Here is a 15,290-nt window from a genome sequence, read left to right as displayed (position 1 = left end):
TGACATGATCAGTTTCTGCGCAATTTATGCATGGTGAGTCCATCTCATTTGTTAGAGTTACAGTGCAGTAAATATGTTGTGTGTAGTTGTAATGAAAATGAACGTATATTATGAATGAAAAGTGTCCTAATCTACTTCTTTAAAATGTCAAGATGCCAAAAATAAAGTGACTGAGCTGACTTGATGTAAAGCCACTCGTTGCACAGTTGATACCCCCCCCCCCTTGAAATAAATAGCAAAAGTCATATAGCTGAGACTATGTGTATGACTATGCTGTATTATTCTACTTGATAAAAACGTACTGAGAAGGGATTCTGCGTGCAGTAGAACTAGAATAGCTGTGTCTGTGTGACGTGCAGGGCCTCGCATTCCAAGTTCGCACAGGGCCTCGCGACGGCCCTGATTGTTTACCTTACACTCACACCAGACATGTTGTTAATCTGAACTGTTCAATCAAAACGCACACAGAGGAAGTGTTATCTTTTCGAAATCTGTTTATTCATCCAATATTTGTCAGTTTTTTAAGAATATAGTCCTTGCTCAAATATTAAATATTAATCCCTGTTTACTGTACAAGTTGTTCACATACAGTTATTGTTTGGAGAGATTTCTCATCATCTGTGGCAGACCCCAAGAAAAAGACGACGACGCGCAGGCCACTAGGTGTCGTGATGAGTTCACATTGTTGCTGACGCAACACTCAGCAAAGTAGAGGAAGAGACGGCAGATACCGCACCTTCGACCAAGGTAAGCGAACAAAGACCAACTATGAAAATACAAAATGTTAGAACTAGAAGACAATATGTTTTACGGTTTATTTAGTCAATTATCCTACAAAATGAACTGTGAACGTCCTCTGTCTTAAGGTCGTCTATTTCAGTACAAGCGACTCAAGCCATTTTAGCAGATAAGTAGCTAACGTTTACTAGCTAACTTTCCCTTAGCTATTCGCTTTGGACAGATGGGAACTTCAAGTTGTCAAGTGTGTGGAAGTAGCAGTTTAGAATTCCGGTGAGGGATATCAAAGTAAAATTCAGAGTGACAACGAGGCGCCGACACGGCCTGTGTATAAACATGGCCGTTTTATTTTGAGAGATGTATTCATTGTTATTCATACTTTGTACTGCTCAACTTGACGCAGCCAAGAACTTTAATAGCTAAGTTGCTAGCTAACTAGTGTTAGCAGGTTAAAGCATTTGTTTGTGAAGCTGTAGATTAACGGAAGCTGCACCAACTTGAAATTATAAACTATAATTGAGCTAAGGTTACGATAAAGTATATTAAGTATTCAGGTAAAATACACTCTGTTCATTTTACTGTTTACGTAGTTTATTGAACGTATGGCTACGTTGCAACCGACACAAACAACTTTAGTAGCTAGCGATATGTGTTGTTGACACTAGCTGGGTCAGTCCAGTTTCGCCAAGAGCTGAACTAAAGTAGCTACATGACACCACTCAGGTTTCTGAATAGCCACCATAACTGTATGTTTGTGTTGTGTTGTAATGGAGGAGGCGACAATGAGCTCTCGGTGAAGTTCTGTACTAGTGTAACTTTCGGCCACAATAATACATAACGTTTACGCCAAACTCTTTACTTAATGACCAGTATCAGGTTCCCGGTCTGCGTTTTCGCCAACATCCCGGATTCCTATGGCATAAAATAGCAGTTCTGACAGTACATTTTACTGTTCTTCCCAGACTTTTGTTAGACTTACAAAAGCTGCGGTTGTGGGCTGTATAGTTCCGTGTTCTATCATATAAAGCGCATATATCACAATTCATGTAGTAATACAAACGGTGGCGAATATTAATTGAAGTGCAATTAATTTAACGAGCTCTAATTTAGGCGTGCTAAATTCTAACCACCACAGATTTTTGAACATGTTTTCCATAGAGTGAAGTCGTCTGTACTAGCTTGAAAGGATCGCTGTCAGATCAACATAAAGACTACAGGACAACGTTAAATGATGGGTTCAGTGAAAGTATTAGAGAATCCAGTAGGTTTCAATGTAGGTATGTGAGTCTTGTATTAAAGTTAATTTGAAAATTATGTTACTGTGATTTATGGAGTTTCAGTTCTTCCTTTTTCCAACCTTTAGAGCAGAACATACCAAAACTGGTTTAGTATTGCTTGCAACTTTGGTCGCAATGCATTTGGTTGTGAAGTGTGCCACAATGAATCTCAACACACTATGTCTTGGTTAGTCAAATAGCTGATCTAATAATTGATTTGCTACTATTGTTGTATAGGCTCCATACTCCTCCTACCAATATAATGTCATGTAAATAGTTCTGCTGGTATGAATTTACCTACTGTGCCATTCTTTATTTTTAAATCATTGTGAGTCCACCACAGCAGAATTCACAGTATTGACAGTATACTAATTAAGTGAGAAAATACACTTATCTGAAGGATTTTGTGTCATGATTATGTTGCCACTACCTGTAATACTACCTGTTAGTACCTGTTTATGAAGTAAGCATTAAGCCTAGAAACTGATTGGGATCCAGCTGGCCTCCAAGCCCAGTCTATCTCACTGACGAGTTTGTGCTTGCACAAATCATATTTCCTCATCATTTCTTCATAGCTGCTCTGTCACAATGTTGTCAACATTGCTCTCAGACAGCAGAGCCAGCTCCTTTCCTTCCTCTTTTTCTTGGCCAGCAGTCATCTCCTTTCATAGTATGAATTTTTTTTGTGCTCGTCTCAGTAATGTAACATACAACCTTAGCATAACAAGTACATTTTAATAGAATACACTTTTTTCAGCCCTCCATTAGCCCATCTTATCTCTTGCTCCTCAGTGGTCCAGTGTTTTTCCTCCGCTGTGTGCCAGCCATCATGCCAGCCATCATGTATTGTACTGTGGACTTGCTCTCTGCTCACGTCATTGACTGTGTGTCATTCCAGGTAAAGCATGGCAATGACTGGCCAGAGCTCGTGCTCCTCCATGAGTAACCACACCAAGGAGCGGGTCACCATGGCCAAAGTGACCCTGGAGAACTTTTATAGTAACCTCATTGCCCAGCACGAGGAGAGAGAAATGAGGTAACATCCAAACGTTTGAGTGTCTCTACACTGGCTTTTTGTAGCACTCTGCACTGCACACTGAATTTTGATGATCGTGGTGCTATAAGCATTCTAACAATTTAATTCTCACTGAAATTGAAAAGTGATTACTGCTTCTGCTTATGTTTTGATACACAAACACACATAAATAAACATTATTCACATTTTTTTTTATGTGTTTCATCAGGGAGTGTGTGTTATGTCACAGTTAAGTTGAGGCTAGGCCACTTCCTGTTATCAGAGTTGTCATCAGAGTATACTCCTGATTTGTTTAGTATAGTGGCTGGATGATTTATTTTTTCCTTGACATTTTTTCAGTGCAGATTTCAATCATATGATGATGATGATGTTGATGTTAAGAGTGTAAGGATACACAAAATGCGTGGTTCAGTACATATGTTGGTTTGATGGTCACAGTAGGAAAACGTAAAAGATAATGTCATCATTCACTGGTGGGAATTCGTACTACTTGCATCTTTCAAACTCCAAACCTCGAGCTTATAACACTGTGTTTCTGTAATGACCTTCTAGAATCCAAGCCCAAGTGTAGGGTGTAGTAATATACTAAGTCAAAGAATTGAAGTATTTGATTTCATCCTTTTGATTGTTATGTATGTATATATAAGTCTTGTGCTGTCAACACTGGAAATAATTTGATTGAGACATTTTGATGTACAGTACCAGTCAAAAATTTGGACACACTTTCTCATTCACTGTTTTTTTTTCTTAATTTTTAATTTTTCTACATTGTGTATTGATACTGCAGACATCAAAACAATTAAAGAACACATACAGAATTAAGGGGTATACAAAAAAGTCTAAACAAAACAAAATATGTTGTATTTTATATTTTTCAAAGTAGCCACCTAGTTTACTTTGGATGATTGTGGAGGCCAGGTCTTCTGATGCAGCACTCCATCACTCTCCCTCTTGGTCAAATACCCAAAAAGATTAACCTAAAAACACTAAGTAATGAACAGACTACTGAAACTGATCACTAACTTCAGCCAAAACTCTGCTCTGACACTTACAAAGTCCAGACATCTTGTTTTGTGCCCACGTCTTTCATAGCCTGGAGGTGTGTTCAGATGAGATAATATGTGGCTGCAGAATGCTGTGGTAGCCATGCTGGTTCAGAGAGCTTTGAATTTTAGTAAATCACCAACAGTGTCACCAGCAAAGTACCCCCACACCATCACACCTCCTCCTGCATGCTTCGCTAAGTCTAAGGATAAAGAGAAACCATTGTATAGAAAGGTGTGTCCAAACTTTTGACAGCTGCTGTAATTGATGTTAGGACCAACCTGGGATTCAACAGTCTATATGTGGGCCTTTTTGGGTACATGCTAAATATCCCTTATGAAAACATAATGCAAAGTGTGCAGGCACCTTTTTCTTGCCTTCTTGCCATCATCACTGATATTGTGTGGTGTGTGTGTACTACTTTGTGACTGGTAATACATTGTCTTTTCAGGCAGCAGAAGCTGGAGAAAGTGATGGATCAGGAAGGCTTGGCTGATGAAGAGGTGAGGGACAGACACACTCCTGCAGTGTTTTCCCAGCATGCTTTGTGGCAGTGTAGGAGAATGCACTCACAGGGTACATCCCAAGTCTCTTATTTGATATTTCCTTGCTTGAACTGAAAGTTGTTGTTGTCTGCTATCTTGAGGGCTGTCACACATGAGGCTGATGAGCCTTGGGGATATGGGTTACATCATTTCAATTTCACTGAAACATTCAGCCAAATAAATGATTTCTAGTGTTCAAAAGACACCATAATCATATTCTGGGTCATAAAATAATGACTCCACATTCAGAATATCAATAAATACAGATGCAGATAATGAATAAATATTCTAAATGCACTCTGCCAGTAGAAATGGTTCCTGTGCCTCCGAGCAGGACTCAGTTCACAGTGTAAATGCAGAATGAAGGTTGTTCTTCATGTGCAGGTGTTTGTTAAACAGGTTACAGGCCACAGAGAGAGGATACTGCTACTCTGGCTCTGATAACTGTGTGTCTTTGTTAGCATTAGCACAGACACATTCATCCAAACTGTACAGCTGTTAAAGCCAACGAACAGCTGATCCAGCTGTGATCAGATGCTGCCATCATCCGAAACGAACGTCTTCATGAGACTCACGAGGAAAGGGCATCTTTTTTCTTTCAAAATATATTTCCTCATTTCTTTTCTTCTCACATGGTTTCCTTGTGTCTGTCCATTCATCTCGCAGGGAGGAACTAAGATACAAAGAAAAGATGAAGCGAGAGAAATGTGGATACAGTTAAAAAGACTTGGGATGTGCCTACAGTGTTTGTCAGTCTGCTCGAACAGTGCTATAATATGCTCAGTGTTTATTTCCTGTGAATGAATATTAAGCATTTATAATGATTGTCCTCACAAGCTTTTTAGCTAATGTCATGTGCACATGTGACAGCACTCTTATTGCACTGTCATCATAAGATCTTAAATTCTTGGAGGAATTGTATAATAGTGAATTTCAGTCATTGCTTTAGAAACATACATTTATTAATGAATGAAGTAGTTAGTGTGCATCACACAGAATGGTGTTTTTAAAAGTAGTTTCTCTGCTCTGCAGAAACGTATGCGACGTTCGCAGCATGCACGGAAAGAGACCGAGTTTCTGCGCCTGAAGCGCACTCGACTGGGGCTGGAGGACTTTGAGTCTCTCAAGGTGATTGGCCGAGGAGCTTTTGGAGAGGTAAAAACCTTTTACATAGTACTTGAAACGTGATTCCCTTGTGCTATTGTGATCAGTTTTCAAGCACAGGTCACAGTACTTATATAATGCTATAGCAAAAACCAACACACCTTCAAAAACATAAGAACGGCATAGAGAATCTGGTAAATTTTCCAAATAAAACACTCTGTGCGGACTCTCGATTGTATATCAACAATAAACACTATTAAAGCACACAAAAAAGGAAAAAACCTTTTAACTATGTAGCCTACTTACCCATAGTGCAAAGAATGACCAAATCAGCAAAATCAGAGCAAGTCAACAATCAGGCAAAATGCTCCACACTTATGTTTTCTATGACTTTCTTTCAGTACTGTTATATTATAAAGTGTTATTTGTCCCTCTGTCAGGTTGGTAAGAGCTTTGTTGTGTTTGCTTCCAGGTTCGTCTGGTGCAAAAGAAAGACACCGGTCATGTCTATGCCATGAAGATCCTCCGCAAAGCTGACATGCTGGAGAAAGAGCAGGTGAGGCAGCAAAACACATACACTTAAATGTTGCTTTGATTCCATTTGCCATCTTCAAGCCTAATGTGTGTTGGTGTGTGTGGCCCTCTCTTTTTGTTAGGTTGGTCATATCCGTGCTGAGCGGGACATTCTGGTAGAGGCTGATAGCCTGTGGGTGGTCAAAATGTTCTACAGCTTCCAGGATAAGATGAACCTCTACCTCATCATGGAGTTCCTGCCTGGAGGTATGACCCTCTAACCCTACAACATAATACTGTCAGTTGGGAGACCAGAACCTATCACAAACCAGCTAACCTTTGGTTTAACACAGGTGTTCTGGCACTGCAACTTACTTCTAACCAGGAAAGATCTTCATGATTTTGGCTAATAAAGTTCTAAGAACTATGGAACCAGAGAAGATAATCTCAGGAACAACGTTTGTCCATTCCCGTGTGCATTTCCACTACATCTGAGGAACCAAGAATATTAGTGAAATCAGACAGATCATGGATTCAAAAACGATGTCCATTTTTGAAACGTTAAATTTGATTTCTCTCCTTTAGTCTCTTTCTCTCTCTCATCCCTCTCTCATTCACTCTCTAGCTCGCTCGACCGCTACTCCTTTTAGTGAAAGGAGTCACAGATCTGACAGCAAAGACTAACATGGTTTTAAAACATTCATAAACAATGAGAAATGTCCTCATCCTAATATCAATGGTGCTCCTGAGGATTTAATTGGTTTATGAATGAAAGCAATACACAAAGCAGCTGTTTTTTCTATGTTTGACCAATCAGTGATGGTCAACCCTGCAAACCGCGCCCCCTAAGTCTCTGACCCATGAGGCAGTTCTCCCACTGGAGCAGGGACTGTTAGGGAAGGCTTTTGTCCAACATTACAACATGACGAGGGCCAGTGTGACCGTAGTATTTGCTGTTGCTGTGACATAGGAGACATGATGACCCTGCTGATGAAGAAGGACACTCTGACAGAAGAGGCTACTCAGTTCTACATAGCAGAGACGGTGCTGGCCATTGACTCGATCCATCAGCTGGGCTTCATTCACAGAGACATCAAACCAGACAACTTGCTGCTGGACTCCAGGGTGAGTCATGTTTAACTACCTTGTCCATCATTATTGTGTCCATTTTAATGTAACTTACAAGTTGTTTCTCAACCTTTGGTGTTGTGACTCCAAGTGGAAATAGTAATTAGAGATTGTTATGTCAGCTTAATTAGTTTGGTGGTACCTCTGTGCTCAGCTGGAGACTGATGGCATTGGAGAGTTTACTTCCTGCACTTGAATTCTGTCCGTTCAGTAGTTACAGTGTAATATTGTGTTTTGCGTTTCCAGGGTCATGTGAAGCTGTCTGACTTCGGCCTTTGCACGGGGCTGAAGAGGGCACACCGTACTGAGTTCTACAAGAACCTGAACCACAGCCTGCCCAGTGACCTCAGTAAGCAAAGTCAGGCAACCTCCTCTATTTCTTTCAATTATAGCTTGCATGCAACCTCAGCCACTTGAATTTGTTCATTTTTTATGGCTCATTTCATTGAAACACCAATCTTTCAGCTTTCTTTGGATACTGAGTTGTCTTATCTCCACAGCTTTCCAGAACATGAACTCCAAGAGGAAAGCAGAGACCTGGAAGAGGAACAGGAGGCAGCTGGTAGGTCTGACCAGAGATGTGATTACCCAAAGGTTGGCTTTTCATCCACGATTGCAGAGATTATGAAGGGAACATATGGGTGTGTGCAACACAGTTCGAAAGAAAATGTGTCAATATTGCATGTTTTTATTATGCAGTAAATCAGCTAATTGTCCTGGTTGGGTATCACACAAACTTGGCATTGGATGTCTGGTCAAATTCTTAAGCTTGTTTACTTTTCCAATCAGATAGTTGCTGACTTAAATCCAAATTTTGCCAGTGTCGGACTGTATGTTATTTAGATCTTACTGTGTTATGCCAACCTTTAGCATTTGGCAAGTTGACCTTTTTCAGAGGAGGAAAAGAGGCCTGTAAATGATTATTTCTCAATCTAAAAAGTGTAGTTTTGGTTTCATTGCCACTGCTCATCATATTGACAGTGACATTGAAAATAGCCTCTAACTTGCCTTCTGTTCTTCGCCACTCTTCCTCGCCCATGCCAGGCTTTCTCCACAGTAGGAACCCCAGACTACATTGCTCCAGAGGTCTTCATGCAAAATGGATACAACAAGCTCTGCGATTGGTGGAGCCTGGGTGTCATCATGTATGAGATGCTGATAGGTAATAACTCAGACATGATGGATCAGTGTCCACCTTATTTAAATTCAGGGGTTTCAGTCCAGGCGAGACCAGGTGTGATGGAAATGTTGTTTCGTCTTTTTGCTGTCCTCACTGTCTGCAGGCTACCCTCCATTCTGCTCAGAGACACCTCAGGAGACATACAGGAAAGTGATGAACTGGCGTGAGACACTGACCTTTCCTCCAGAAGTGCCTATATCAGAGAAGGCCAAAGACCTCATTCTCAGGCAGGAATACACCTCCGTTCATCTCTCACCACTCTCACTTCTACAGTGATAATAGATGCAGCAACTTGTTAGTCACAGAGATCTGTGATTGTACTTGTTTTGCATATAGAGTGCATTGTTTTATTTTGAGCATGTCCTCTGTATCTAATATCTAATAGCACCTAAAATGGGTTTTTTTGAGTTGTTGAATGTGTGTGATATTAAGTGAACACATGTTGTGAGCAGGTTCTGCTGTGAGGAGGAACACAGGATTGGTGCTGCAGGTGTGGAGGAGATTAAGTCCAATCCGTTCTTTGAGGGGGTGGACTACGACCATATCAGGTGGGCTCCATTATCACGTGTTCATGTTACAGGACAGTTATTACAGTGAGACATTTGGAATCTTTCGATGGTCTTAGATGGTTGATATTGTAGACGTTTTCACAGACTATGTAAACAACTATGTCTGTACAGAATTTTTTTTTTTTTTTTTTGCTTTGAGCCAGGACTGAGCTGTAACCGGGCGCAGTGTCCTTAGGGTGGTGAATTTCCAGATGTGTGTTCTAAATCCACTGAAAGGGAGAAATCTCCAGAGTTTTGTGTCTCTGTCATTTATTAGTTAATGTGCTCAGAGTGCAATAATACATTTGATCATAGTGTGTAGATGTATCCACCACTCAAGTGCTCTTGAGCCATGCCCACAATTCTCTGCTGCTCCAGTGAGGGGGGGGTTCTAGTGGCAGAATATGGCAGAAATGGAATATGATACTTATTATTATGTTTTCATTAGTGTGTAATCACCTGAAAATATACCCATACTACCCAGTGGTAAAGGAGCTGTTGCTGACTCTTCGCAATAAGACCAACTTCATGGAAAACCCCTCTGATGTACATTGGTGAAGATTTTGTGATTGTTTTGGTGATGAGAGAAGCATTCATCAAGTCACCTCAGAGATATTCTCACTGTTTGTCATGAGTGATGAATTCATCATAGAAATGTTAAGATCCAGATAAGGGAAGCCATTGGCAGCTTTGGTGAAGTGTCCAACTCTTTCCTCTGACTTCTGTTGTCCAGAGAGAGACCTGCTGCCATTCCCATAGAGATCAAAAGCATCGACGACACCTCGAACTTTGATGAATTCCCTGATTCAGATATCCTCACACCAACAGGTATGCTGTCTGTTTCTGTGTAACATGTTTCACATTTTGTGCCAGTGTCGTCATGTCATATGTTAATGTTTGTTCTTTTTCCTCATGTCTTCTCCATCTCCTGCTCCTCCCTCTCCAGTCGCCCCAGTATCTAATCAGACCGAGGCCGACCTGAAGAACAAGGACTGGGTCTTCATCAACTACACCTACAAACGCTTCGAAGGCTTGACTGCTCGAGGAGCCATACCGTCCTACATGAAGTCAGGCAAGAGATGAACCCTTTCAGACAGGCTTTTAACCAGCACCACCACGAAACCTGAATGAGTCGTCCAAACCCTTTGTCTGAGGAACTTCAGCCCTGAAAGGCGAACTCTGTTCGTTCACTGGTGCCTGAGTGATGAGGATTCTCGTCACACAGGACCCTGCAAATAATACAGGGGCTAAATTTTGTCTGTTGCTTTCCACCATAGGAACTGCTGCCTTCATTTCCGCAGGTTTTTACATTCTCTGACGCTTCCGAATTGGGATTAAAGTGATTGTGATTCTCTCCACTTGCCTTTTCCACCAGTGGATGCAGTGGGATGTCTTTACACCTGACACCAGCATCATTTACATTCCCTCTATAAACCAGCATCAGTCTGTTGGACATACCAAGGGCTCTTCTCCTTCCAAACAGGACATCCACTCCACTTACCCATTTATGTTGACTTGTCATCTGAAACATTGCGTTAAGTCACCACTTGATGTGAATCAGGTGCTCTTCAGGGATTCTGTCCTAATGTTTCTTGTTGTTTTCTACAAGAGCTCACTATGAGGCTTCTCTAAAGTGCTGCTGGCTTCTTAAGATTACCCAACCAAAGACTGAGCTGAATGATGTTCTGCTTGATCTCTGTCATGTCACTTCTTGTAACTTAAAATTGTAGTTTTATAGATTGATATTTGCAAGATTGCATGTTGCAAAGAGTGAATATATGAGAATGGTGCATTTTGTTGAGTCTTGTTACATTTTCACAATGACCCACTTATGTTCAAATACCTTCAGCACCTTATATGATGTTTTATCCAGCTCCAGTCCTGTCAGGTCTACAGCTCACTGGTTTTGTGTTTAGATTGGTTTCCAAAGTGAAGTTATCCGGTACCCCACAAATGTCTACATTTTACTGTTTTAATGCCATGGACCTGTTGCAGACTTAGGTTTTAGTGTCACCAGGGTGGGAAAGCCTAGATATAAATGGGAAATTGCTGCATTTATATAGTGTGTTTATCCAAAGCGCTTTACAAGATGTTTGCTGCTCATTCACACACACACACACCAATGGCTCCAAGCTAACATGCAGGGTGCTGGCCTGACCATTGGGAGTAATTTGGCATTCAGTGTCTTGGCCAAAGACACTTTTACATGTGGACCACTAGCCCTGTGATGAGTGGACGACCTGCTCCACCTCCTGAGCTACAGCCACCCGTGATCGTCATGGAACAAAACATCTTCCCACTCAAAGTTCAACCAGTGTAGTTCTTGTAGAGTGAGCAGTGGCCAAAAGCAGGGTAGACCTGACCCACTCTATATATTACTGTTCCCATTAAAAACCATGAAATCTCAACAGTAACAGGGACACCGACTCACAGACATACACAGCCTTGTGGAAATAAATAATGGTTTCATCCCCACCTCTGTTTCAGGTATGGCATTCACAACACATTGGATTGGGTCGGTTGATGAACTAGTGACAAGTGATTTTTCTGTTCATGGAAGCCAATGCAATGTCCTAACAAGAATGGCTGCGTAAACTTGTGCGTGTGTGTGTGTGCGTGTGTGTTTAAGAGACACTCAACATTCTAAAGAGTAAGTCCACAGTGCAGCATTGCTTGTCCTCTGAACCTGACCCAGTGTGGAGTTACGCTTTCAGTTTAGAAGCACAGGGCTAAATATTTTCCACTGAACACAATATCCAAAATGCTGTCATTTAAAATGAATGTAAATGTTTTATGGCATCATGGAGAAAATAATTTTTTGCCACAGTAATTCCGAAATGCTGTTTGTGTGAATGTAGCTGGACCATACATGTTTTGTTTTTTTTGTTTTTGTCATTATTTTTTTTTTTTTATGGTTGTTCTGGCACATGAGGTGTAACTATGGAAGCCCATATTCCCCAAAAATGGGAAAGGAAAGTTAGAAAAGGTGAAAATAATATTTTTCAAAGAGATCTTAAACACACAGTATGTAACATTTCTCCCTTAAATTGTCTAAAACTGACTCCATCTGTGTTGTATATGTTGTTGAGTTTTATGCTTAAATACTCTGTTGTTTCCAGCAATGTTGAAACCCAGAGAAATCAGTCATTTTATTCATTCATTCATTCATTCATTCATTTTATTCACGGTAACGGTGCGTTTCATTCGGTTACCTCCAGCAACAACACAGCAAACACCAGATGAAACTTCAGAGAGCGAGGAGGAAGTCCGCAGCGAGAGTTAAACTTTAATGCAGAACCTGTGCTGTGGACATCTCTGCTCCCAACTCCCATGATCCCTTGCTCCTTCACAATGTCATCAAACTACTGTTTTTCATGGTTTTAAATTAAGAGGGCCCTCGTGGCAGACGTTACATACTGTTTGTGTGAGTGAAAATGTTTTTTTTAACTCAAATTATGACCTGATTAGTTGACTGAGTAAAAATTGACATCCTGTGTCAAAGTGCATCAGTTTTCATTCTGGTCTTGGCTCAGAATTTGGATCTATCAGTCAATTGTTTTGAGTATGTCATAACTTTGACTCAGTACATCTCATAATTTTGACTTAAAATTCTGTTTTGTGTCAAATGTATGGTATGATGTCATTCATTTTGACTAGCCAACTCAAAATTTCTGACTATGTTGAGATTTTCAAGGTCAAAATCTGACATACAATTCTGACTTAAATAAGTTTCACTTTAATAGTGACTTGGTGTTTTATACTTAAGAGAAAATCTGATCTCATCTCATAATTCTAACTCTTGGTCATTCCCAACATTTCATCTTTTCTTCCCTTTTCCTAACAGAAATGGGCTTCCATATATATATATAACAGTTCAGTCTTAAGGTTTTTCTTATTGTGTGTAATATAAGACTTAGTGCGTTCAGGTAGTGTGTAGATGAAGTAAAGCATTTTAGAAAAGCACGCAGTGGAGCTATGGCAGGGGTCACTATTGTAAACAGTCTGTTATTGAAATGCTTCTGCTCCGCATGCTTTTACCAGTCAGCCTAAAGCAATAGAGCACATGGAATGACTTGCTGATGATGCCACTTTGTGTGTGTGTGTGTGTGTGTGTTTGTTTGTGACAGAGAGTTGAGACTGTGGGTGAGGATGTGATCAGGCATCAGTAAACTTGATGCAGTGCTGGAATGCTTGGAGACCTGTATGTTGTTTTCCACAAGGGAGGCTCAGATGTGTGTGTATGCTCTGCTCATGTCATCATGTACCACATGTGATCTGACAGTCAGGAGTGAGGGGTTTGGGGAACGTGGGTGTACACTATTTAAACCACTGTTCTCTTTGTAGCGTGTGGCTGTTGTATTGTTTTCTGCTATTTGACAATGAATTACTCTGCACTTCATGCCTCGTGTCCTCCTTCACATTTGAATGAGTGGGAGCTGAGTGTCTTCAGGGTTTAGGAGTTGTCCCTTAGAGAAAGGTGCTTGGCCTGCAGCACGCAGGTGTCTTAAGATGGTAAACAGCAACGGCCCAAGGTAGAACTGTCCACTTGTGACTTGATCTTAAGTCAGACTTGGGTCACAATGAGGACTAGACAAACTCGATTTGAAACTTACAAGCAAAAATATTCTCAAGTTGACTACCTGTTAAATTCCTGGGACAAGAAAAAACTGAAAGTGACAGGCAGGCCTTGCATGGCCTTTTAATGGTTAAAAAGTGTAATTAACGCTGAGTCATGGTTAGAATTCCTACACTTGAAAAACCTAACTGTAAACTGCAGTTTGACGAACACTTGAGTTGAGATCATCACAGATTTATTCAAAGCAGAATGGTAATTCAGTGTCAGGCTGCTGTAAAACAGACACTGACAGAGCAGCTCAAAAGCTGTTCTTCAATGGTCTGACCACCATTAGGAAATTATTCATTAACTGTTATTAAAGCCATCAGCTACTAAGTAGTACTGACATATAATTGACATTCACTGCCAGGTAGTGCTGACCAGCACTGTTCATACCCATAATGAGAACATTTGGTTTTAAAAATCTTTGGCTGTTTAGCCAAAATCTCCCAAAAAAGACCTGAAAGGCTCTAAGCTGGATCCTTCAGATTCATCCACACAAGGCACCTGGATGTGATGACATCCCTGGCCATGCTCTCAAGGTGTGTGCAGATCAACTGGCTAATTCTGGGTACGTCTTCACAGACGTACTCAACCCGTCACTGCCACAGTCTGTAGTCCAAACACGTTTCAAAAAGTCCATCATTGAAGTGCTTTGAATGGTTAGTCAAAACTTTCATCGCCTCCTCTCTCCCTGACTCACTGGACCCACTTCAGTCTGTGTGCAGACCAAACAGATCAACCTCCACACTGTCCTCTCCCACCTGGACCAGAGGAACACGAGAAAATGCTGCTCAGTGACTGTAGTTCCACATCCAGTACCACTGTGCCCTCCAAGTCTGTGATCAAGCCAGGACAACTTCCATCTCAACATCAGCAAAACAAAGGGATGATTGTGGACCACAGGAAGTGACAGAGAGAAGGACACACCCCCATCACCATCACTGGAACTACGCTTGAGTCAGTCAGCAGCTTCAGGTTACTCTGGGTTCACACTGGGGAGGACCTGACCTGAATTCACCACACCAGCACCATCACAAGCACAGTGAGACAATGACTGTTCCTTCGCAGGGTGAGGAGGCTCAACATTGACTTCAGGACACTCTGCAACTTCTACAAGTGCAACACTAAGAGTATCCAGACTGGCTGCATCAGTGTCTGGTATGGCAGTTGTACCGTCTTCAACCATAAGGCTTTACAGAGGGTGGTGGAAACTGCACAGCACATCACCAGGATGGAGCTGCCACCCATGGAGGACCTCCACACCCAGCAGTGCAGGAAGAAGGCCAACAGGATCAACAAGGGCCTCAGCCACAAACTGGTCTGCATGCTGCTGTCTCGCAGACGGTACAGCAGCGTCCGGTTTGACACCGCCAGGCTCAGAGGCAGCTTCATCCTGCAGGCCGTAAGGCTGAACGCTTCAGCTCCTTCCTGTCACTCTACTGTCACAGCCCTGCTACACTTTACCTTTATACTACTTTTACTTCATGATATACTTTATATTCTTATTTATACACTATTTTTTGTCTTACATTCTAAGTATTTTACTTTTTTTTTTTTTT

At 41.2% G+C, this 15,290-nt stretch overlaps 1 protein-coding gene across 2 annotated transcripts; it reads left to right on the top strand.

The window, feature by feature from the left end:
- Positions 1–705: 705 nt before the first annotated feature.
- LOC143327472 (serine/threonine-protein kinase 38) lies at positions 706–13,512 on the top strand. Of its 2 annotated transcripts, none has more exons than XM_076741826.1 (14): positions 706–747; positions 2,914–3,051; positions 4,547–4,598; positions 5,673–5,795; positions 6,217–6,300; positions 6,401–6,524; positions 7,228–7,382; positions 7,632–7,734; positions 7,886–7,947; positions 8,430–8,547; positions 8,669–8,792; positions 9,018–9,113; positions 9,847–9,941; positions 10,060–13,512. In XM_076741826.1, the coding sequence occupies exons 2-14, from the start codon at positions 2,921–2,923 to the stop codon at positions 10,194–10,196; spliced, it is 1,404 nt and encodes a 467-aa protein (XP_076597941.1). In that variant the 5' UTR covers positions 706–747; positions 2,914–2,920; the 3' UTR covers positions 10,197–13,512. The 2 variants fall into 2 exon arrangements, with proteins under 2 accessions (XP_076597941.1, XP_076597940.1); XM_076741825.1 differs by having other exon boundaries at positions 7,632–7,743.
- The last annotated feature ends 1,778 nt before the right edge of the window (positions 13,513–15,290 follow it).

Source organism: Chaetodon auriga, chromosome 10 (genome assembly GCF_051107435.1).
Source record: "Chaetodon auriga isolate fChaAug3 chromosome 10, fChaAug3.hap1, whole genome shotgun sequence".
NCBI lineage: Eukaryota > Metazoa > Chordata > Actinopteri > Chaetodontiformes > Chaetodontidae > Chaetodon > Chaetodon auriga.
Note: the sequence above shows the minus strand (reverse complement) of the source record. Positions and strands in the feature narration are given on the sequence as shown.

Bases quoted from the DNA above. Each gene is read 5' to 3' on its own strand.
- LOC143327472 (XM_076741825.1), top strand. From the start codon at position 2,921: ATGGCAATGACTGGCCAGAGCTCGTGCTCCTCCATGAGTAACCACACC. The intron at 9,114-9,846 runs GTGGGCTCCATT...TCTGTTGTCCAG, and splicing joins GTGGACTACGACCATATCAG to AGAGAGACCTGCTGCCATTC. The intron at 9,942-10,059 runs GTATGCTGTCTG...CTCCCTCTCCAG, and splicing joins AGATATCCTCACACCAACAG to TCGCCCCAGTATCTAATCAG.